The sequence below is a fragment of the Megachile rotundata genome, chromosome 14, assembly GCF_050947335.1.
Source record: "Megachile rotundata isolate GNS110a chromosome 14, iyMegRotu1, whole genome shotgun sequence".
NCBI classification, from domain to species: Eukaryota; Metazoa; Arthropoda; class Insecta; order Hymenoptera; family Megachilidae; genus Megachile; species Megachile rotundata.
This window is the reverse complement of record NC_134996.1, coordinates 15,029,627-15,054,499: the sequence shown is the minus strand read 5'-3', so window position 1 is coordinate 15,054,499 and position 24,873 is coordinate 15,029,627. Positions and strand designations below refer to the sequence as shown.

The 24,873-nt window shown below is 40.7% G+C and overlaps 2 protein-coding genes across 10 annotated transcripts; one reads left to right on the top strand and one right to left on the bottom strand.

Annotated features, from left to right (window-relative positions):
* Positions 1-6,499: 6,499 nt before the first annotated feature.
* On the bottom strand, positions 6,500-24,872 carry LOC100878539 (uncharacterized). 8 transcript variants are annotated; one of them, XM_076539389.1, is made up of 8 exons: positions 24,741-24,872; positions 24,509-24,564; positions 23,520-23,960; positions 20,377-20,577; positions 18,894-19,328; positions 12,039-13,070; positions 8,407-9,072; positions 6,500-8,278 (listed from the first exon to the last, which is right to left on the bottom strand). In XM_076539389.1, the coding sequence occupies exons 5-8, from the start codon at positions 19,059-19,061 to the stop codon at positions 7,475-7,477; spliced, it is 2,670 nt and encodes an 889-aa protein (XP_076395504.1). In that variant the 5' UTR covers positions 19,062-19,328; positions 20,377-20,577; positions 23,520-23,960; positions 24,509-24,564; positions 24,741-24,872; the 3' UTR covers positions 6,500-7,474. The 8 variants fall into 8 exon arrangements, with proteins under 8 accessions (XP_076395504.1, XP_076395507.1, XP_012150709.2 ...); XM_076539392.1 differs by lacking the exon at positions 20,377-20,577 and having other exon boundaries at positions 6,500-7,504; positions 7,592-8,278; XM_012295319.2 differs by lacking the exon at positions 20,377-20,577.
* On the top strand, positions 22,147-23,119 carry LOC143265738 (uncharacterized). 2 transcript variants are annotated; one of them, XM_076539423.1, is made up of 4 exons: positions 22,147-22,397; positions 22,468-22,597; positions 22,660-22,780; positions 22,878-23,119. In XM_076539423.1, the coding sequence occupies exons 1-4, from the start codon at positions 22,276-22,278 to the stop codon at positions 22,940-22,942; spliced, it is 438 nt and encodes a 145-aa protein (XP_076395538.1). In that variant the 5' UTR covers positions 22,147-22,275; the 3' UTR covers positions 22,943-23,119. The 2 variants fall into 2 exon arrangements, with proteins under 2 accessions (XP_076395538.1, XP_076395537.1); XM_076539422.1 differs by having other exon boundaries at positions 22,150-22,397; positions 22,869-23,119.
* Position 24,873: the final 1 nt, after the last annotated feature.

Genomic DNA, 24,873 nt, shown 5'->3' with positions numbered 1-24,873 from the left:
GCACCGGTTGCCGGCACTTTGACTGCGACCAATTGATTTGTTCGACGCCGCTTCGAGCTATTGTTCAATTAACGGATCCGGTCACCCTTCGATTCCGCAAATGGAAACTTATCGAGCGTACCACGTAATAACGTTTGTACCGCGAGTTTCCACCTCAATTTCTTATTTCTCGAAGTTGCTTCTTCGACGAATAAACGATGTATTAGAAAAGAAAGTTTGAAATCAAATTTTAGGCTTATTAAATATCTTTTTAGTTTCAGTTTGACTCTCTTTTATTCGGTACAATCGTATATGAACAACCGTTCGCTTCAATAGCTCAACAGGGAATGCCTCTTCGCCGCTATCTGCCTCGAAGGGTACTCTCTACCCCTTGCAATCCGTCCCGCTATGGCCGGTTATCTTGTCAAATATTACTCTTTACCGTGTCGTTATTCGCGAAAGAAATTGCTCCGCGAGCTTCGTAGGATTCTGTCCACGCGGAAAGGTCAACGTACAAGATGGAAATTCGATGTTTTTTCTTCCAGTCTGTACAATACGAAACCTCGAGCACACTATGTTTCGACTTATTTGTCAAGAACGTTCTTTAAGCAACGGAATTTACGAGCTATCGCCGAAATATTACGGCTGGACGAGGAGAGAGACACGAGGAACCGGATTCGAGGCAGGCTCGTAAAGAGATTAGTGTCCGTGATCGCGTTTAGATCTTTATCGAACAATTAACGCCGTCCGTAAAGTTTCGATGATCCTTTATTAGCTGGCAATTATGCGCAATCTCGAGGTATCAATTATCTTGGAAAGTCAATTACTTTCGAAACAGGGCAATCGGACTAAGTAGGTGACATCCATTTGTCGTTGCATAGAATAAAAATAAGAATCTTGTTCGAGGAAAGGTGAAATTAGTTTGTCGAAGTCCCCTCGGCAAATCCCTCGAGAAAGATAACGTGCAGAACACTCGAGGAATCGCGTTTTCTTGTCCATGTTGGGCAGAACGGATTTCTCGAATAGTTTTGCTCTTTGGAATCGAATAGATCGCCTACGAGAAGAGCGATCGCTTATAAGAGCGTTTCACCCGGTATTATCATGGACACGAGGGAACGGAGTCGAACGTTCCGAAGCTTTCGTCGAGCTTGAAAAACAGAAAACGCGAACGAACGTTGAAACGATAAAAAGTGGACGGTTCAGCTGGTAAAACAAATTGCCATCGAGTTCGTAGGAAAGTTCTCGAAGAAACTGTTCTATTCCAATTCGCGTCCCGTTCAGATTCCTAATTAGCGATATTACTTCATCGAACTACGACCTGAACTTTTACGACCGCGATAAATATTCTTCTTACCGCTTCTTCTTCTCGAGGGTACGTCTTCTTTCCGACGCGTACAATTACGCGTTCTCCGATCGAATGGAATGATTTACTACGGACCGTAGTTCATGAATATCCGAATGCTCGGTGAATTTAAAGGAATAGCCTATCGTATCAGCGATAGGCCGAACGGTGTGAATCACCGAACAACAACTAACGAACGATAAAATTAGCATAAGATCGATCGGTGATAAAAATGAGATTCTGTTCGATACGCGAGAATTGTTACTTACCGATTCCTCTATCCCTGCAAAACGGTTAATCTCTCTTAATTGATTACGTCGGTTCGTCGTTTCACTGTTTACCTTCGAAAAAGGGGAATTCGTAATAAAGTGCGTCGAAGAGTCATCATTTATTTGGTTGGTTGTTTTGCCGGGAAAACATTGGGTGCCACGACCATAAACGCGTTTTCTCAAAGGAGAGATAATAATCCGAGGTCAAACGAGCCTGTACCGAGCCATCTTTTCGTCTGTGCCGAGAGAACGGTGAACCTGTTTCTCCGGTGAAAATATGTCCAGAGAATGCGATGCGTGACTTAACCGCGCGGTAATAAGCACGAGTCACGAAATTACGTGGGCCCCGAGTCCCGAGACGATATCGACGGGCCAAAAGCTACGAAACACTTTTTTTTATAACGCCACGAAATCCCGACGACGAGTTTTTTGCAGTGAAAGTGTCCCGTCGTAAATTATCTGGAGCTTTAATCGTCTTGATCCGAGTCGAGAACTGAAATCGAGCTGAACAGGTTACCGCCACCGGTAGATGATCTCCTCGAACAAATTGTGCCGTACTCCGATCGACGCGAAGCGTCGGTGTATCGACCAAAAAATTGCTTAAACATTCGTTCTTTTTCGACAACTTTCTATCGTCCCTTTAAATCGGATTTCGTTCGGATGGCAATCGACTATCGGTTTGCCAACTCGTATACGTAATGATTCGACAGCCAAATGTTTATAAAGAGAAAAAAAGAACGGTCGCCACCGAGCCGGAGGGAATATTGCTGTCCGATGAAAGTTTGGTGACAGCGATTCGACAAATTGTATCTAGCTCGAGGAAACTAGTTTACTCTCTTACTGTTATGGAACGAACTGGTGATTGACACATCGATCTATTCTCGATAATAATTAGCGCAGCTTCGACGATAATTTCTAATGGAGCAAAATCTAAACCCATTCCGTGATCATTGGTATATTTTAACGCGAGACTTCGAGTAGCTCGCATCGACTTATTGGATAAGTATCTCGTTTAATTTCTTCGCTGAACGGCTGTTGATTTTCTCCGGAACGACGGGCGTGTGCCGAGGTTACAACGTATCGGTTCAGCTAATGTCAAAGCCCGTTAATCACGGGTTGTGCAATCCGGTAACGGCGCTTCTCGGATCGTTCTCGTTTTCACTTTTTTCGCCTTTCAACGAGAATCACCTAATATAATTTCGATTTAGATGAACGTAAAGATAGTCCAGCAATTTGTACACGGGTTAACGTACTATACGCGCGATTATTTAACGCGAAGACGCGACAAATTTCTAAACACCGGACTTTCGACATAATAAACAATATTGGTCGCGACAAATCAAGCGGGGAAATCTGACATGTGCATACGCTCGAGTCATACTGTTCTTACCTCCATTTATCGGACCGCGATGGGAGCAAGAGGAACGAGCTCGTTCGAGCATGTACAAATAGCGGTTCTAGCGAACAAAGTGTTACAAATCATGTAATAACGGGCCGACGAGCAGGCACACGCTACTTCGTACGGTGGACACGCAATATTCGATTCGAGCTTTTTCCGTTCACGTTTCGAGACAGATATATAGGCTTACCGACAATCCAGAAGGAGCAGGTTCCCTTCGATAACCTCGACGAACTGGTTTTAACATAATATTTCGTCCGGCTTCGTCCATGGGAGATATTTATTACGTTTCGCCGATAATACTATCGGCGACAAAACTTCGCCACCGCCAAGGTTACCATCCGCGATTCTTTGCGCCGTTCAATCCATTCCCTGCCTCCGATCCTCTCCAGAAATTACAACGTCGGCATATATACATTGTCCGGACGAAGAATGTGTTATCGCTAAAGAAGACATCGTGCTGTTTTTAATTACGACACGCCATTAGAGAATTACCTGGTTGACTTGGCGTAACGTGCACTCGATACGGTCTCTGGACATACTAAATTCGATACAAGGTAACAAATTAATATAAGATGTTCTATCTCGTTTCTTGTCGCTCGATCCGCACGGACGAGGTCTCGAATGACATAAACGCGTAACGGTAGACGCACGCAAACGGAGTAGTTTTCACACGCACGGTAAATGATAATTGATTTTCTAGCCATTAGATCATATATCGATACGCGCTATAATTTAATTCGCGTCGTCGTTGGATCGTGCAGATCCGAAGCGGCGACTATAAATTAATCTCGTAATTCGGATGAAATTGTTTAATTAAATTTCTGAATTAAAATTACGAAAGAGCAAGGGAACGTATTACGAAGAACGATAACGAAACTGCGAGATCATGACTGGCAGCTTTCTCGATACAAAATTTGCGTATCTGATTCGAACCTGTTCGTATGACAAGTAGCGAACCTCGAAATCAGGACGACAGATTTTACTCCACGACTGCATGAACTTGATCCATTAGCATTGTGCAATGCATCGTGGGTGTGTAGGCTACTCGTTTTGCTGTCGTCCAATATAAAAGTCGAATGACGTAAACGAAATCGTTCTTGACACCCATTATCTTCTGACGAACGACACGAACGAAAGGAGTTTCAGGTTCCTTTTATCTCCCTATTTTGCATTTTACTTTTATGTCTAATAAGCATACTCGGTTGTTTCGAAAGAAAAGGGTACGGTACTTTCTAACGACAGGTTCAACGATTCAAAGGCGACACGATTTTCGACTGATCGGAACTGATAGGTTGTGCCAAATTTAACGTCCCACGGCTTATCCCCGATTCAGACAATCGGATAATCGGGCCGGATTTTCTCTTCGTCTAGTCGAGGAGGTCAATGAGCGATTTTTATAGGCAAAATGACTGATTACACCGGACATTGGAATGGTACAGCAAGATCGTGATGCATCGTTCCGTGCTTGGATAGAACGTGTGCCATTTGACGATCGAATCACGAACGCGCAACAACGCCGACCTTAAAAGCTAGAGTGCCGGTAGTGAGTCACGTGATCCGTTCATCCGTCTCGAAATAGTAATTAATTTTATGACAAATTACCTCCGTTACTTCCTCGCGAAGTGAGAGGATAATTTATTCGCGAGTCAATGAAATGACCGTTCTTATTTTTTAGTAATTACGATCACGATTATCCGATTACTCGCAACTGGCTGGTACGAGAGTAAATTCCGTGAGTACCGAAAATCTTTGGTACGTTCGGTTCGATGGAAACGAGCTATTTTTCTAGCAGGGGGTAATTAAGAATAAGTAATCGTGGCGAAATTGAATTTCGCAGCGACTATTCGTCTCTCGATTTTAAGCAAGGCAGGAACATTAATCGACGTCCGCTAATTATTTCATCTGTATCTACGGGTATTCCGTTGGGAATCGTTCATTTATATCATTGCAATTAAACGGAAAAATATTGGTCGATGAAGTACATTCGAAATGATTTCTCCACGGGTGATCGGGTATGAAATAAAACCGATCGTCGGTGAATAATAACGGCGATGACGAACCATTAATTTCTCAAACATTCAAATGGAATAGAACGAATCCGGTGAAAGCCAGACAAATTGACAATACTTACATGTATATTCGTGGAACTTTGTAAATTCTTCTACCCGTATGGTGGACCATACGTGTACCTATTTTTTCTCTGTCCGACCAGAAAAATCTACGGTCGCTCTTATCCCGTGGCAAACCTATACGCTGAACAAATATTAGCTCGCTATTGCGGGAACGCTTATCAAACATTTACATTAGACGTTTGATGTGGAGTACATTTCGAGTTTAGACGCAGCTTGGAATGTCAGGTAGTCGAATCGGATGACTTTACGGTATTCGAAGTGCACGAAATCCTGCTGTGATTTTACGTAGAGGTCTTCGGACAAATACCAAAATTTCACGGATAAATATTTAGGAAATTCCAGGATATCTCGACGTTATTTCGTAATAGAAATGAATTGTTCGAGTCGATTGGCGAAGCTTAATTCGTTCTCGTGGAAATACTTGTTCGAATCCCGTAAAAGGACACGATCCACGAAGCGGCAACGGGACGGTCCAGACATTCTAAGGTAGCTTGAAGCGGTCTACAAATCAGAAATAAATAGCTCCTCGTTGTACTCGAACGTTTAACGGAGCTTTCAACAAACATAGGAGCGTACGGTCTTCGAGTGTACACTTGCGTGCCATTATTCGAGGCTTCTGGTGACTCCGAGAGAGGAACAGCTATCTCTTCGTGGCGATACGATCTCTTTCGCGTTAGAAGAGGTCCTTCGAGTTGCTTCGTGTCAGGAGGAAGTAACATGCCCGACGTACGTATATTTTCAACGTACCACGTGAAAGCAGAACCGTCTCTTGGAAGCACTTGCTCACCGATCAACGGCTTATTCTAATTAACCTCGATTAACGGACGAATTCGCTTCGATTTTTCTACGGTACGAATCGTGCAGGATTATCCTCGTAGTCGTGTTCTTAACGCCCCTTATCGGACGAAAGTCTATCGATACGTGTATCGATTAGTATGGGGGTCACCGGTGAACGGAACCGTGAATTAAACGCAATCGAACAATCGAAAAAATAACATTGAAAAGAGTTGGAATATTTATCGGTAATATGTCGGCAACGCGAAGCGACGAATGAATAGGTCCGATCGAGAGATGGAACGAATCGTATTCTCGACGCTTTTCACGGCTGCACCGAGAATGAAGGTATTATGCCGATCTTGCTTTATCTCGATCTCCGAGAATAAAAAATTTCACGAGATATTGATGCTCATCGATTTCGTGATAAATAGAAAGAAATGGAATATAAGCGCGAAAGAGAAAGCAAAGACGGCCACGTTTTAATTATCTACGCTTTTAAAGAAGCCGGGTAGAATCTGACTGTCGAAGCGCGTTCGAAAGATCAGAGGATTTTGACGAAGTTTGTCGACGATGGGTATTGAATAGAAAAGTTACAAGATCATGGAAATTCTTGGCCATTTATTGACACGATTCGCTCGTTTACACAAATTGTACGGAATATGATACAAGTAGAAAGAGGATGCCAGTTTTTACAACTAGAAATATAAAATCGTCGGATCAAATACTCGGAGCGTATAACGATTATAAATATATACATCGCGTTCGCAAATCGCTCGTCTTGCATCGTAGTATCGAAGGAGAAAAAGCAAAATAGATATTGTTTCACGGTAAATGTATACTGATGGACTTAATTCGCTACGCGTATAAATAATCGGCGCAAAGCTGAAGGTGGCAAATACAAAACGTAGGAAGAAACGCAAAGTGATGTCTCGAATTCGAAAGAAAGTAAATGAATTCGGAGCAGAGGAAATGTAAAGAAAAATGAACGGTTGACGTAACAATTTGCGGACAGAATCGATACATACGTGCTACAGCGAAAGAACAATTTCCAGGAAAAGGCAATCGTTTCTACTGTTATGGTAGCTCTCGGATTACCAACTGACAGAGCTACTTTCAAACGTATCTAATACTTTCTATCGGTCGATTACACCGGCGTCGACCGAATGCTCGATCGATTTTATCCATGCCGATCATCGTGCATTATCGAACTTGATTCCGAGAAAAAAAATAGAGACGGCCATTCTCATCGGACGCAAAAAGTGGTCGCACAATCTCCGATCGGCAATTACACGAAATGTGCAAATTTCACCGTTATTAAACTTGATTCATAGCGGTTACGTGGTTGATTACATCACAGACGTCGAGTCTGCCATTTGTCGCGAAGATTGATCTCACCGTGACAGAAACGGATCGTGCTATCCGTCGAAATCGTACAGCTATTTTAGGATAAAGACACAACGGTTCTAACCCTTTTCGATAGAGCACGATGCGTAGCGATACTTCTGTCAACGGGAAATAAATACATAGTACTTGTATACGTGTACCTGGCCAATCTGGCAACTGTAACCCTCTGCTACGTCCCGGTTACTTCGATTCCGGTGATCTTGGAAATAGGCGTTAAAATACTTAATTCTTGATCCGAATTCGGCGGTGTCAAAGTATCCGTAGGTGTCCTCGATATTATCCTTACCTGCGCATCCTTGGACGATTCCACGATATTGCTCTCGATCCGTGTACTTATCGTTTCGGCTGAATTGTTAACGGTACACTTTTTGAAATGGGTTCTCATGTTGCTGCTCTGTGAAAATCGTAGAGCACAATTTGGACAGGAGTATGGCTTGGTACCGGTGTGGTAGTTGAGATGAGTCTTGAGATGATGCTTCTTCGTAAACGCTTTCGAACACAAAGTACATTGATACGGTTTCAATCCGGAATGAAGTCTCGTGTGCAACGTCATGTTCGAGCGATCAGCGAAAGCCTTCTGGCAGACTTGACACTGATACGGTCTTTCACCCGAGTGGGTCCTCAAATGCTGTTTCAACAGCATCTTTCTGGAGAAAGCTTTGCCGCACTGCTCGCACTGATGCGGTTTCACGCCGGTATGTATCCTCACGTGCATATTGTAAGCGACCCGTTGATTGAAGCTTTTCCCGCATTCGGTGCATCCGTATTCTTTCCGATTACGATGGATCTTCATGTGAGAGCTCAGGTAGCCACGATCGTTGAAGTATTTACCGCACTCTGGACAGGTGGCCGCGAATTCTCTGGTACCCTCGTGAACGCTTCTATGATACTTGTAGTTTCGCAGCTGAGAAAATTGCTTGCCACAATCGGCGCAACGAAACGGCTTCTCTCCCGAGTGCGTTCTGATGTGTACCTGAACGACATTTGAAAAATGCTACGATAAATACCGTATCGATCTGTATTCGGTGATTTTTAACGGGTTTGAATCCCATATGGAATGGGTGGACCGTTTATCGTGTAAAAAAATCGAAATCAATATACCTTCAAGGATGCTCTGGTGACGAAAGTCTTGCCACACTGGTCGCATCGATGATTTTCCTGAATCGTAACGGGTCTACCGTGCTGAGAAATATCGTTACCAATGATCGCGTCGTTGTTATTGTTGTCGCTATTTCGGATCACACGCTCGGCAACCTTATCGTCGTCGGTGCGCGCCTCTTTTTCCGTTTCCGCTATCGCGAAACGATCGTTCGTATCGTTCGAGTCGATCGTATCGCACAATCTACTAACGGGATGAGAAATTTCCGGCTTCTGAACCGGATGCTGTAGCACTGGTCCGAAATAATTTCGATTGACGTTCGGTTCACGGTTCTCGTTAACGCTCGATATGCACCTCGTCGCGGTTGGAATCGCGTTGTTTTCGGGCTGTAAAAGAGATTCGTTGTTTCTGACTTCGTTATTGATCGACGGAGCGATTCGAGCGGTAGTCGACATCGGGATTTCGCCCGAATAAAACTCCTGCTGTTTTGTTCCCGAACAATTATCTTCCAATGTTCGGCTATTATTACTGTACACGGTTTCGTGGACGATAGGAACTTCGAGGTCGTAGTAGAGATCGTTAGATGCTGCATTTTTCGGTAGCTGTAGATTCAAACTGCCAGAGGTTACTCGCGTCGTTTCCGTTGGACCAACTTTTTCTCCGACTTCCTGCAACAATAAGATCAATGTAAAGTTACAGTATTAGCGTAGCAAGATTTTCCTATCGAGGAATCGAAGGAGCACCGAATCGTTACGCGACAGTGTGTAATACTCCTTCGCTCTATTTTACGCTGCATCGCCATGCTCGAGCACGCTTTTAATCGTGTGCAATTACCGGAGAAAAATAGTAGAAAGAAAGCGGTGCAAGCGAAGATGTATTATCAGAACGTTTAATTATTGATCCATATAGTCGTTAGACGTCATTATGCTCGTCGCGTATATTATCGATAACTAGTTTGCAATCAGTGTATACATCAGTCTGTTTTATGCGTAATTAGTTATCGTTTCCGTGATCATAAATAGACGCACGATACATGAATAATACGAAGTAGAATTTCGATAAGGTACAATCGAACCCGTCACTCCGGTGACGATAAAGTAACAAAGTTATTGCAAGATATTTGAACTTATCGTTTAATTGGGTAACGAGAAGAGAATCATAGAAGCAAACGGTGCGGATTCTGTTTGGATGCAGCGGCTATTAAAATGAACCGGTCGTTCGGAACGGCAACAAATCCTCGATTTTTCGTGCAATTCGTTACACGTCGAATATCGCGTGATGGCAAGTATCGCTTCTTGCCGGCAAAATCACGTTAACCTATCGGCGAATCCGATCCGTTAATTGCTCGATCGAGCTTCTCCCACTTGGTCATGGAAAGGTGCAGTTCGATGCAGTCTGCCGAGATAAACGACGAAACGAAAAAAGCGTATAAAAAAAGGGAGAGGAGTCTCGGCATTAAAAGAACATGCGCCACGTTGCGCAAGGTCGTAAAGCAATCTGGAAAAAATCTGGAGCATATCAGTGCACGTGTCGAAAGAGAAAACGTTCCTCTCCGGATTGCGTGTAATAACATGTAAAACCAAAGTTCGCAGCTGGCGTGCACCAGCTGGTGATGCCGTTTGTCCACCGTGTGCCGAAATAATCCAGAAAAAGAAAGCTGCATCGAAAAGTATGAAGAACGAAAAGAGAGGAAAAAATTCGAGCAACGAAAAAAGAAAGAGACGACGAAAAAGAAGGGGAAAACAAGACAACTGCCATGTAACTGATAGTTTCATTAATCAGAATGACATTGGGCTAACCAAGAGGAGGCAGCTGGTCGTGGATGTACATCTTATCACCTGGCACCATCGTATTACGCCGATCCAACTAAAATGAGTGGTTGCAAAAGTGCAACACGAACGACTCGGGCACTGATTCTTCTGCATATTTTAACGGAAGAAAGCAAAATGAACGGCTGGCGGCGCGGCGTATCAAGAAACGGTCGCGCGAGGTTCGGCGAGGTTCGGTTCGGCGCGGCGTGCTTTCATTTGTTGGTGAAAGGTCGATGAAGAATAAGTGGGTCCTGGTTACCCTGTTCTTCTTCTTGTTTCCTTAAGAAACACCAGAGTTCGCCTATAATTCATATGGATAAACGGTTCTGTGTTCCTGCCAACGATAACGATCTATGCGAGAAATTAAACGCAGAATCTAACGAACAGGATACGCGCGTATCGGGAAGCTGGTGAAAAAAATGACAATACCTTTACTCGATCGAACAGTTCGGAACGTTAGGTAGCTGCAAAATCGCGACGCGACGTTTAGCTCGAGTTTATTCTTTTTACGATTTCGATCGAAAAGCCTCGTAAGAGTACTAACCGTGGAAGATTCAGGCCACGAAAGCCTGAAGAATCTTAATTTGTGCTCTACTTACATCCGGCATAAACATTCTTTTCTGCCGAGAACGCTGATAAGAATCCCAAGGCAAATTAACCTTTCAACGGTGCATTCGAAATATTTCATAGTCGCTCGGCGCGAGGTTGGTCGGACCTCTTTGAACGGTTCCCTCTCGTTCAACGGTTCGCGATATCGCCGATACGAGTTAACGAATAGTAAATTCGAAATAGTGACTCGATCGTTGAACAGAGTTTGGTAACGCGTTCGCGAGTAGCCGGATCGAATTAGACGAAGAAAGTAAAGAAAAAGGATTAGCAGGACCGTCTCGCGAGCGATCCACTGGTTTTGATATCGATCAAAATAAAAACCGTTCGTGATGTTGGCAACGTCTAAGACGCATAAATGGCTCGATCGGTTACGGACTTTCCATAAGTGTTTTATGTTTGAAACGAGGACGATCTCGTGTACTTATAGACGGGTGAACGTTATGCAACGAGCCAAGAGAGATCATCAAAAGCGAGGAGATGGTGAAAAGAAGGGAAGAAAGACAGTCACTCGAGTCCTACGTGCAGTTTCAACGCGTCGAAAGATCACGAACGAAAGAAAAAATTACTTAAAATAGGTTTCAGCTTTGGTTTAGACCGGAACGGTCGAGCATGCGTTTAGAAAAACCTAGTAATCTCGCTTTTGATCTTCGAAAATTAGCGGATGGATCTACACTGGCTGTTCCAAGAGAGGAATGTATGAAATTTGAACGTATAACGCGGAATAAAGGAAAAAGATTAGAAGATGTTCGATGATCGTACGACCAGAGAACAACGTGCTCGTTTTAATATTATTATCTCGAAGCTGTTTCTTCGATAATGTTGCCCTCGTACGGTCTTATAGCCTTCCATATGGTGAGAAACCTCGAAGGATGAACACGAAAGATTTCATTCGCGATCAACAGGCATGGTAAACAAGTCACTTTCCGTATGAAAGGATAGCGATTGCTACTGGTAAGATTAGTAACTCGATCCCATGAGATCCGTGTATGAGAGGTGATGTAACAATATGAAGGTACAGAACGAGAATCGGTAATTGTATCTAACCGATAATCGTTCAGACAAATTCATCGAGCCTTGTGCAACTGCAAATTAACCGCAAAGAGTCGTCGAATCGCGTACGATCGATCGAAATTTAATAAAAGAATAAAATAATTTGAACGAAATCCATAGCGCGAAAAGAAGACGGAGAATCTGATCGGTTAGACAACACTTACATTCGCATCGTCGGCACACCGAAGAGGAAGTCCAGGTTGAAGAACGATAGGCTGTAACTTGGGCAAGTGATAAGGTCTGATGGTCTGTTTCCATGGCGAAGCAGTGACACGGTTGGCCACGTGTCTCCTGGGTGATTTCCAAAGCAAACAACCTTCCTGACACGACAAATCTTCGCCGTGATCCGACTTTTCGAAGAATCTGATCCGATCTGGTGAAACGGTGTTCCCGTCCTGACAACGCTCGACTCGGGAACGAATGACAGGAGCCCTCTCTTGCTCCAAACAACGATCGTACATCGCGAAATCTTTTCCAGGATTCTGATCAGTCTTCATTCTCGATTCGAACGGTTCTAATTGTCTATCGTGCAAGGTTCTCGAGAAACAGAATTCCCGTTGACGATGTTCGACGGACGAATCACAGACTCGAAGGATTTCCGTACGTACAGCTTGCGTCGAGTTGATCCCATCGACGACAGGTATCACGGTTCGATTCGTTTCGCGTTTCTCTAAACGTTCGACGTTCTTCTCGTGTTCGAGATTCGAAAATGGCGGCGGTGGAACGGACCAGAACGTGCTAGAGCAATATTTTCCAGCTTCGTATCTCGATTCAACGAAGTTCATCGATTCAGGAAGCGGTCTGATTTCTCTTGCGGTTTCCAAGGACTCGATCGGTGGATACGGTTCCTCTTTGCTCGTAGAATCTCCATCTTGATTTCTCCCAGGACGGTACCAACCGTCGCAGCATGGATATTGATCGCAGCGCAGGTACTTCGGGTTGATCTTCACGTCTTTGATGTCTTCTTGTTTACAATCCGCTCGCGAGCAAGTCATCACGACCGGTACAGGAGGCAGTCTTATGCGGAGAGCCTCGGCAGCGCGCAGAAAAGCGTTCAACCGAAGACGAGGTACCGTCGCGCTTCCGGTGTACACGAAACCAAGAATGGCCGCCAGTTCTGGCGCTTCCACCTCGGCTAATATCACCGTGATCGGCTCGCAATGCGACGACGTTCTGCTGTGAGCCAACAACACTTCCTGAAAACAGAAACGAGTGAGCCAGATTATTTACCGGTACCTGAACAGAAATTTATGGCAGACGCGAATCCACGCGAATGCATAATTCCTATTGACCAACTTTTTTAAGGTCGACCGAGACGAGCGAAGCGTGTCGTTTCTTCCCGGACGATTTAAATTCCACGACAATCCGTGCCTTTTTTACGTTTCTCTGGAAAAGGTCACAGTACCTGACGTCAGTCGGATTCTTTTGATTTTTTTTTTTCTTTTATTTCGTTAGTTTCCGTCGTTACCGTAACCATCCGTTTAACGTGTTCCAAAACGAACCATTTTTTCTCTATTAAATTATTCGCTATCGACTCGATATTTAAATTCTGTTCAACGAGCTTGAAAGCAAAAAAATTCGAGAAGAATTCACTTAACGCCATAGCATTCCAGTTAACCATAATTTCCAGTACCAACTGGACGTGACATGCAAACGTGTTTTCTTTTAACGTGACAAGATTGTAGGAATCGAGTTCGGAAATGGTTGAACGGGATTGCAACTCCGTCAACGTCTACGTCCGATGTATAAGACTCGGTAACACGGACTATCTGTTATCCGTGATCATAAATCTTCAGGATAGAATCACGCATTTCGAATGATCGCAGAAATACGCGCGCAAAAAAAGTAATATTACGAACGCGAAACTGAAGGCTGCGTGTGTCCGTTATCGAGTTCACGTATCTATATTAGACGGTTTTAGGCAGAAATAATATGCGATAACGGCTCGGAACAACAAAGTGCAAATGATCAAGAAAACGTTCAAGGCAGTCAACATTAACGGTTTGTCTCGTATAATGAAACTACCTACGAATTGGAGATACATCGACGGTAGTCTAACGCAATTTCCTATTGTTGTTGCGTTAGCGACCTATGTTGGAAGAAAACTTGTTAAGCCTCGAAAATGTAAAAATGTTAGAGGGAATTTAGATTATATTAGAGATAAGTTGAAATTTATTTCGACGTTCAACATTTTGATGTTAAACGAAGAAGATGGTAAGTCAGAAATCTGGTAAGGAAGTCGAGCGAGGAACTAGTTTGACAGAATTTTCTAAGAAAGTGACGCTACGTGGTAGTAAAGAAGAAAATAAACTGGAATTATCCGGGACGCGACGGCTAAAACGCGTCTGTATCTCGCGAAAAAACAAGCTCCGAAGATAAATCACCCCGTATCAACGACTCTCGTTACGCGTTCCAGGAGGCGTGTTATTATTACACTAATTTTCTATCGAGATACAACCACGAGCGCGCGCTAAACTAAACTAATGACCCTCATTACCGATCCGTTTGCAAGATTTTCTTCTAGGTAACGCGTTGACACGATGAAGGGACAAGCCGACAAAGAGAAAGGCTGCGAATCAATTTCTTTTCCCATCGTATCTTACCATTTTTAAATAACTTTATTCGATTATCTAATTCCTGCTTTGAACTTTTATTTCGACGATGTTCGAAAGTATATCGCGTTTTGCACGATTATATTTCGTTCGCGTCCCTTCTCAATTATAACCCGTTAACCTAATTTGTGATTTCACGGTCAGATTTCTTCGTTTTCCGGCTCCTTTTTTCGAGATGCAAGGCTTCTCGTACGATTTCTGATTATTTACACGCGACGCTATTACATCGTTAGGCAGTCACCGTTATCAGACACGATAACGAATAAAAAAGACCAATCGACAATCGTGCTTGTACACCTTATGCACGACACTGTTCTACTTATTAGATTATACTCGATCCTTCCGATTTATTCGTTCTATTTGAAAGGATAGCTTGTAAAGTTAGCCTTTTTTCTCTTTGTCCGTTCGATTGCTTTATTTTGCGCATGATCGCGCGATGCAGCTCGATACGCAGTTTAATTAGATGCAGAGGTTCGCGTGATTAATTTAATCGCAACGTTATCTAAATGACAACAATTTTTCAGTTACCTTAGACGGTATTAGGAATAATTCGTAATTTCAGATACGGTATCCTATCACCGTAAGCTTAAACGTTAGTTTGTTGCCCGTGTTAAGGTTACGACCGAAAGATATCGAATCGATGCAACGATACCGTTCGGTACAGCGACTGCAAAATGACCAAACCGATCGATGCCAAGTGTTATTTCGCTGTACTTTCGCGTCATCGAATCATCGCGTTATGCGCAGCGATCTAATCGAATATGAAAAACGATCAAGAACGAGAAGAAAAATGTTTCTTCCAGTTTCTTTTAGCCACGAGCGACGAGAACATCTTGAAATCAACTCGTTCTCTATTTTGAACGTGTTTGAAGTAGCTCGAAGCGGTGATGCGCAGAATGATACTTGTCAAAGTATACGATTACCACTTAAGATGTCCTGTTTGAATAAAGATTTCGTCTAGTGGACATATAAACGGACAACTAAAAAAAGCTAGTAGGCGGAGTTGTCGATTGCTTGCAAATATAGAGATCGGTCGTCACTCGAAATCAAGAACGCGTTAACAAAGTGATTCCGAGGATAAGAGTACACACCTTGTCGGCAACGTTTGATGTTTAACCACCTGTATAGCGTCTACTTTTTTCGACACGATAGAATTACGTAAATCATTGCTTGCATATAACTTAACTGTATCTAATTTTTATTTTCGGATTGTATCGGAAACGTACAAGACTGTACGAAGACGATTCTTCTTCGCCGTAAGGTTTTTTTTTATTTTCGTTCCTTTTTTCGTGATTAAGAAGAGTTAGCCTAGCAGAAAACGATAAAGCGAAAAGAATCAGGATTTATGAGAATTCTTATCCGAAATTTCCATTTTATTGCCGAATATTAGCGAAAGGATTTCATCGATCGTGTAAGATCGTAGTGCCGCGTTTCAAGGGAATTAAACTACATTTACAAATTAAATATTACATTTTATACGGAAGCAATTGACCTAAAAATCTGTGCTTAATGTTTCTCGTATGTAGGACAACATCCTGTGACATTAACATATTCTTGAATCGATTAGAATTTCGTGTAAAGTACTAAAACACTACAATAAACTGTCCGGAATTTAAATTTAATTCGTAATGAAACATCGGATCATTTTTTCATGTTATTCTCGAGCAAACGAACAGTTAGAAATTTTCTTCGTGCCGTGGACATATAATCACTGAAAATAGATCACTGCATTTGTACCTTTTAGCTTTAATGTGTGCTGACTTGAGATCTACAATTATATCATTAATATTCATATAACCACGTCGTTACAAGTATTTTATTTTTCTTTTTTTTTTTTATGCAATACTTATAATCGATCCACGACATATCTTACGGTTTAAGCAGTTAAACCTAAGGCCGTAAAAAGCATCGTATCAATTTCCGTTAATTGCACGAGACGTTAACGGGCCATTCGGTCCAACCGCTTAACTTTCATTTCAAATTCAATAGTAAAAGCGAAGCTAATCTTGAACATTTTACAACGTTATCTTTTTCGATGATCAAGAGATTCATTACCATCTCGTCTCTCGCGAATGTTTTATTCGTTGAATCACTCATTCAGAACACATATTTTGCCGGACGAGTTTTATCAATTTAACACGTGTTCGACAAATTGTTATCTTTTTCTAACGGTAAACAAAACGAACACGAGTCGATTCATAATACTCGAAACATTTTTCGAAAAAAATATTTGATTAAGATATATTAATGGTTCGCCGTTTACAGGTACATATATCGGCCGGATATACATACGTATGTCCGTGACGCCTCGTCCTTGTTCGACAATCAAAACGAAAGAAAAAAGAAAGAACAGCAGAAATTGATTTATGTATGCAAAATCAATTTGTACGATTTTGATCGTTCGTAAAAGTGTCGGTGAAAAAATGCGTTATTCATTTTACCTTCGAATCGATTATGAGCATATAATTAGAAGCTCATTTTTAACAAGTTCGAACAAGGTTCATTTTTTATCGATATTTCAACGAAGCGAACGTTTCAACAAAGATTATTATTGCACGAAAAGTTGAATAAAATCCAATTAATTTATTCGTGAAAAGAAAGAAGGATAATAAGGTCTATTAAAAACAACAGAACCCTGTAGTACGAGCTAAACGGTGATTTCGATGCTCGTACAAGAAACGAACTATGGAGGCAGGAGCACAGTGTGTGCGTGTTCGCGTATAATAGAGATTAACAGACAAACTATAATAAGCGGACGATACACGTAGAAGTTGTAATATCTCGCACGTGCAAAAAAAAGAAATATACATACTGCGTATAACACGCACCATTATTATTTCCGAAGCAAAAAAAGAACGCGCGTGTTTGCGTGTAGCTAAGCAGCTTATGACAATGGGTTCGTTAAAGAAGCTTTGCGAGAGACGACACGGTGTACTATCCCTGGGAATATAGCGAATCAACTGCCATATAAAATAGCTGCGTGCAAGTATTTTAATGGTTTGTAAGCCGCTATCAGGAAGATCAAAACGCGACGTTTAGCATGCATCAACTCGCATAACGCATATAGTGCGTCCTACGTGCTAGATGTTAGCGTGGTAACCCTTTACGAGAGACCGAAACGATAAATGAAATCATTAAGGTGCACTGACCTCCTGTATCAGAGACGAATTATCAAAGAAACGCATACATTCCTGTATACCCACAACATTTTCTCCTATCTACCGAATCTTTCCTTAACGGGATGTCTTCTTTTGAGATATCGTTTCGATGGCATAGCGAAATGATTACCATCCTCCTCGTCGATCATTTCGAAGGGAAAACTACCGCGAAAAGTTTCGAATCAGGAAGCTTGACATTGAACAGTGCCGTATACAGATACGCAAAAAACAGAAAAGCATCTGTTAGATGTAAAATTATCTAAGGTTTGTCATGCATGTAACGAACAACGTAACAGGACAACATCGAACGAACGGCAAAAATGGTAATAGAGAAAAAGCTAGGCCGTAAATAGTACTCATTATCGACTGGTTAAACGCGAAATACAAAATCGGGACATTTGTTGTCGGTATTCGAGCGCCGCGAACAACGAACAGAAGAGAAGAAAAAGAATAGATAAAGAAGTTGTACGCGCGTACATGAAACCTTTCACAGAGAGATTTGCAAGGTGTAATTTTTAAGGCTCGTTCTCCGCGTGTAGCGGCGAGCAATCGAACCGAAAACGATTACCAGAAAATTGCACCTCGTCGGGAAAGAAAACGCGATACGCGGACGTGGAGGTTGAAATTATGCAACGAGTATAAAGAGATTAGAGGTCGACGAAACGCGACTCGTGGAAAAGGAACAGAAAGAAAGAAATTAAACGATTCCCTTAATGCTATAGAGCGATGATCGTTCTCGTTGACTCGCAAACATAGTAATTTAATAATGTAAAACAGCTTGATTACCGTTTATCCTTGAAATATATATCTTGTACTTTTCGTTAATGAAAATAATATTAAATCGTATATTATCGCGTTATACGAATGCTCGAGTATTATCGCCGTTCATTAATCACGCAGAAACATATTATTTATGCGCGTTAACAAACAAGTCATTTTCGTGATACTGATAGCAGCTGTCAAACGTTTCATTAATAAGCATCGAAACGATTCGATGAAATACGATGTTTAAACATCGATTAATTAATTAGGTTTATCTCCCTGATAAACGTATACAGAAGTCTTACGACGTTCGTTGTAAGTTGGAATTAACGCGTGCCTAGATTTCCTTCGATCTTCTCGAGTAACACGTTTGTTGGGTATGTTATCGGATCGACCCTACCTTATCGTTCGAACGATGATTAACCGCATCCTAAGAAGCGAAATATTCGAAAATGGAATCGCTAAAGTAAAAGTATGCAAAGCTTACTTGCAAATAAGGGCTGGCAGCTGAAAGAACCAAACGATGAGCCAAGAATCTTTGCCCACCCGGACAACAGAGAGCAACGTCGGCGAATCTTTGGGACAGCATCGCCTCCTTTAGGAACTCCCCAACGTCCGGTGTCCTTCCAGCTACGCGAATCACCTCTCCCATCATGCTCCAATTCGTATACGATTAAGGCACTACTCACAATCGCTCGTCATAAAGAAGAGAAAAAAAAAATAGAAAATTCCTTTCGAACGGTTCAACACGCAAGTTTACTTTTATCCATGTCCCTGGAGGTTCGCTTATATCGTTTAAAGAAATTTTCAACTCTGATTAGTTGGCACTCGTTGCACTTGGTCACACTGGTTTTCATAACGTGTCGATGTCTCTCCGTACAATATCTTACGAACAGAATATCGATGTCCTATACACCCAGCGCTATAAGAGGAACAAAAAGAAATTGTCAAATAAGAATTTTAACGACATCGAGCCTTTGAAGAAGGAAAATAATATTTTGCAATTTCAGAGACATTTAACAATTAGGTATTTCGTTCGAGTGAAATGTAGACGTATCGATGTACCTTGACGTATTTCTATGCGATTTTATTACGATTTACTGAACCAGCGGTTTACAGCGGTTTGCAGCGGCTATTGCCATTGTACTGTGAAATTACTTTGTGGCCAAGTAATTGATACCGTATAAGATAACACTTCGATCAAAACAAGCATCACGTAAAACGTGCTATCATACGCATGGTTGAACAAAGTTATTCCTCTTTGGTTTACCATTTTAATAAACGTCGATCCTACGACTGGATAAATAAGAAGATTCCTCGTAAAATACCCGATAAACTCGTATAAAGTAGCGGTTAACGGGTGCAGGTTCTTAACGTCTGTATATGCATATAAATTATGACTTACAATTTCGAATAACTAACTTTGTTTGTAACGCGATTATTTCAAACTCTCGAACATTTTCCACAGTTTTTTCAACGTTACGTAATGTTTTGTTACGCGTTCACCCGCCACGAGATCAGCCCCGACAGAATACAGAAACAAACACGATTATCGACCGAAACGAGAAAGCTCATCTTGTGACGGACACAAGGTGCACGCATTTAACGATGTATCTGTAGGTTTATCGTCTTATGCACTTCATTCCGATGTACAGAAACACTTTACACGTTATCTCATGCTGTATTTTATGAGCCACTTTACCAAATCATTTGATATCTTTGCACAAATATTTGAGTTCGATAGACATTTAAAAGTACATTTTTCATTGTTCGCGAGCATCTTTCGTATAATTCAATGTACAATAATCTAGAAGCAATTTATGCACGGTTTCATATTGTCACGTACCTATGTATCGACGAGATTATCAAATATTTTCTACCATTCTCGATCTCGCGATAAATCACTCTTCCGTGGAACATTCACTTTCTTTCGCCCCGATATAAATGTCATATTTTCCGACTCATCTAACCTCTTTACACGAAACTCTTGTTCTTGTTCGATAACCACAAATTGTGTGATCGCAACGTCACCCGTCATAGCTCGATTTATCATGTTCATTATCTTCTTATCATCCATTGTAGAAGTCATATTAATCCGATCGCATGAAACCTCGGACGAAATACCTAATGGTGTCCATCAATGATATCGGTAGTCGGATCAAAATCTGTTTCTAAAGATTTCGAAAGAAATAACGTGAACGATGGAAAAAGTCTAATCATGCATCGAAAGATAGTCGAAAATACAGAAATATATATGTATGTATATATGTATATATACATATATATATATATATATATATATATATTTAGAAAAAAATGTCGATACGATGATCGAACTAACCGTGAAAAACGCGCGTGTCTCGATCGATTCGACAGTGTCCGTGCTGAAGTGAATAGAATTATCCGACATCGTAAGCAACGTGAAATAGTGTAACGAGAACTCGACCGAGAACTCGCGGAATTTCGTGGATCCCGATGCTTACGAGGTGCCCGTCGCTGAACAACTCAGCAGGGCGACTGCCACCTGAAATGCTCAGGTGAGCAGAGACCACCTCTGCTCCTTGCAGTCTCTCAACGGAGAGAGAACTTGAAAGAACTCCTCCCATATCGGTGCTTTACTCCCTCCTTGAACACTTACATTTCCCATCCTGACACACGATTCACCCGACCATCGCTCGAACAATCGAACCTAAGATAATTAAACGAAAAAGTGCCGATACCGTTTATGTCGAAACGTTTCCGTAGACGATGCGCTACCCGATGCAAACATCGTGATCATAATAGATTTTGACAATTATGTTTAAGACATTTACGATAACGATCGAACTGGTCGAATACCTACAGCAAGAACATCCCAGATTTGTTCGAGGGCCCCCTATACTCTAGATACGGTACTGCGATCATCAAATTGTTGCGAATTCTGCGTCAGTGTTTATCGGTAAAGCCTTTATTTTTTCATATTAAAGGCTAACATATGTATTTAGCTTTCGACGTTAATTGTGCATCGATAAACTTAACGGACAAATTAAGTTCGTGATTCTCAGCTCGTAACAAGAAATACATAGAAAGACTGATCCGAAGTGAAAGCGACACTGTCATGCTTCGCTACTCGCGTTTGTTTTAAAGAGTACCTTATCAGGGTCGTGATAATCGAGCGGACTAAACATCCAGCTTGACAAAAAAATTGTCGAATTCGTAGTAAACTTCTCGCTTGTTAATTTAATGGAATCTTTTCTTTGGAGAAATAGTTGTTTTTACGCGGCAAACGTTTTTAATTGTTATAACGCTCCACTTTGTAAAACGCGATAATCCGAACGTAAATCGTACGGAAGGTTTGTGGGCCACATTTGACTGGTTCTGGCACGTGGTCGATGCTAAATCCATTAACACCGAACGAGTACGTTTTCTAGATTGATTATCAAGTAAACACAAGATGGTGTCGGTTCCCGTTTTATCAACACGTTAGTTTTACAGATTGGTGTTCGCATCGATCTGTCAAAATTTTCTTGTACCTACATAAATTTCCTTATACTGTTATTTCGCTTATAATTTACGACAATTCTAACTATTGATACTACAAAAAAATGTTTACGCTGTAAATTACCAATCTCATTCTATGATGCATCGATTCGAAGAATGACACTGATCTTAAATATATTTTGCTACCTTCTTCGCCGATTGGTCAGTTCGTCACCCTAATAGATTATCCCCCCTGACGTTCAATTGTTTAATGTAATCGTTTTTTTAATGGTTCTGCGCGTTTCGTTTCCGCGAATATAGATTGCTTTAGTCGTTGCTAATTTACTAAAAATTCGAGAAAAACGTTTAGAAAATTTGAACCTGACCGTAAAATAGGGTAACCCGCAATTATGACAACGCTTACGGATGTAAAGATCAAATCATGGACAGCCGCGGTTCCTTGCAAAGTTTCGGACAACATCGTTTCTTCTCAATTTTCGTCGCAGAAAGTATTCGTACCCTCTTACGAAAAGTACGTTATAAATTTTCATACGATTCGACTCCTTTCAATTCCTTTCGTTAAAATTTAGTGAATTTTATAGAGAGAAACGTCCTTGTATAGAGCAGTTATTGACTAATGAATATCAACGAATATGGTGGCAAGAAAAAGAAGCGTGGGACAAACGACACGCGAGTAAAAAGACATCTTCCAAAAAATTACTGCAACATAAAGTAAGAGATGCGATTATCGATCTTTTCGTTGTTCGCTCGTCTAATTATTTCTTATCGAAAAGATAATTAAAAAGAAACCGACAACGGTGCCTATAGAGAAACCAAAATTGATCAAAAATACAAGGAAACGGAAAGAAGCGACAGCTGTGAAAACAAGCGAGAAAGCTACGGAAGAAAAGCAAGGTAATGATAAAAATTCTTCTTAAACTTCGATATATCAAATTAATAAATAATTTGTACGTGTTCCATATCTCCGTGTTAATTTAATTAGAGGAAACAGAAGTTCTTGAACAAAAAGCCGAGAAAACTGAGGGCGTAGAACTTGTTCTCAACAAGGCAAAGTAACGATGGACAAGCGATAAGAAAATGAATGGATAGTTTCGTACTATCGATTAAAGTATAAACTCAAAGAGAATCCATAGCAACGATACAAGATCAAACTATCCAGAAATTGCTGATTACACAAACTTTTCTGTCTATTGCATATAGCGAAATTCAAAAAATAAACAAAAACAACTGTTACTAATGATTTTCAATGAAGTTGTGAAAAAAACTTGTTAATTAGATTATAAATACGCGGTGATTCGAATAGAAGAAGAATAGATGGCGCTTTTTACCGGAAACGCTTGCAAGAAGCATTGCACAAGTAGAAGAGGAATTTTGCCTTTCCCTCTCTGTACTCCCCTTTGCAGGAATTAATGTGTTTCGATAGGATATTTTATCGCGTAGCTGATGCTTTTTAAATATTAATACATAGATATAAACGTAGCCGCAGTTAAAAGCCGACGTTATGAACAATGCTTATATGTACTTGTAACAGAAACACACAATGGCCGAAAGTTATTACCTTGCTTAATGTTTCTGTTATTTTCAGGGCATTTTCGACAATTCTAAAGGTTTTGTTTTTAACAATATTACTTACCAGTCTGTTGTAGTGTGATAAAATTACGTGTGGCGAACACTACGTGTGTATACGATTGCAGTTTGTCGAAAGACGAAAGTGGAAAATGCTGATGCAACGTGCAGCGATAGTTGAGTTTGATTTCCCACATGTGGAATGAATTTTTAAAAGGGAAAAGAATGTCGTCACGTGTTTTGCACGCTGATTCAATGTTCCACAATAATCCATAATTATTTATTAATTGTCATAACCAACAATTGAATCGACCTTGATATAGCTTTATTCCTAACTGGCTCATTTTTATTTTTTTTTTCCTTTTCTTATTGTGTATTACAGAATGAACACTTTTTCCTTTTCAAAATAAATCGATGTAGATTCGATTATGTTGTCAATTTGTACCTTTTCTCCTTCTTTGTTTAGAAAATTAAAGGAAACCTACCGATGAAATATCCAATATTTTGCCTGTAAAACAAAACGAAATAATCAATATTATTGCATCATAACCGATTCGCTCGTAAAGATGTTTAAAGATCTCGGAAAATATTGCTTAATAGCAGCGGTAAAAGATATTCACAAATATACCATAGAAAAATAAATAAAACGCATCATTTATTTTCGCTACAACGCTACATTTATTTCATAGAATCGAACGCAGCGAAGCAATTAATTGTAGGTTAAGAGATTATATTCAATCGCAGTTTACAACTCTATTTAAATGTTGCGAATCTATCTTTAGTCGTGTTCCGGTATGAAAAAGTCTACAACTACGTATAACTTCATTCGATATCCTTCGAATATAATATTACATTCGTGCTAGCCCATATTTCATTTCTACTATTTCGTTGCAAAACTACCTAGGTGTTTCGTTACGTTACCCTATCGCATTAAATAACATCTATCGACAATTGTTTCCTATAAATTCTTTGAAATAGTGAATGAAGAGAAAACGAATTCGTCTATATATTCCTTTATAAATTAATTCGTTTTTTAGTAAAATACATAGTACTTACATATGCATAGGTATTTTTCATCTTTCCCAGACTATATTATATCTGAATGAAATTTACTGAAACACAAAATATTTCGAATATTTTATAAGTTTCATTAAAATTATCAACATACGCTTTATTTTTATCTGCTGTACTTGAATATTTCTCGCGTTTATTGTGAAAACTATAATTACAAGTACATTATAAATATAAAATTGTTGCATCGAAGTAATGAATATGATTATATGATTACCTCATGAAAATGTACTTCGTTGTACTTTATATAGAAAAAAATGTATTAATTTCCTGTCAAATTTAAAACATCTTTGATTACGGTAGTACCGACGATGACACAGAATCTTCGTTACAGTGCTGCCGCCCAACTG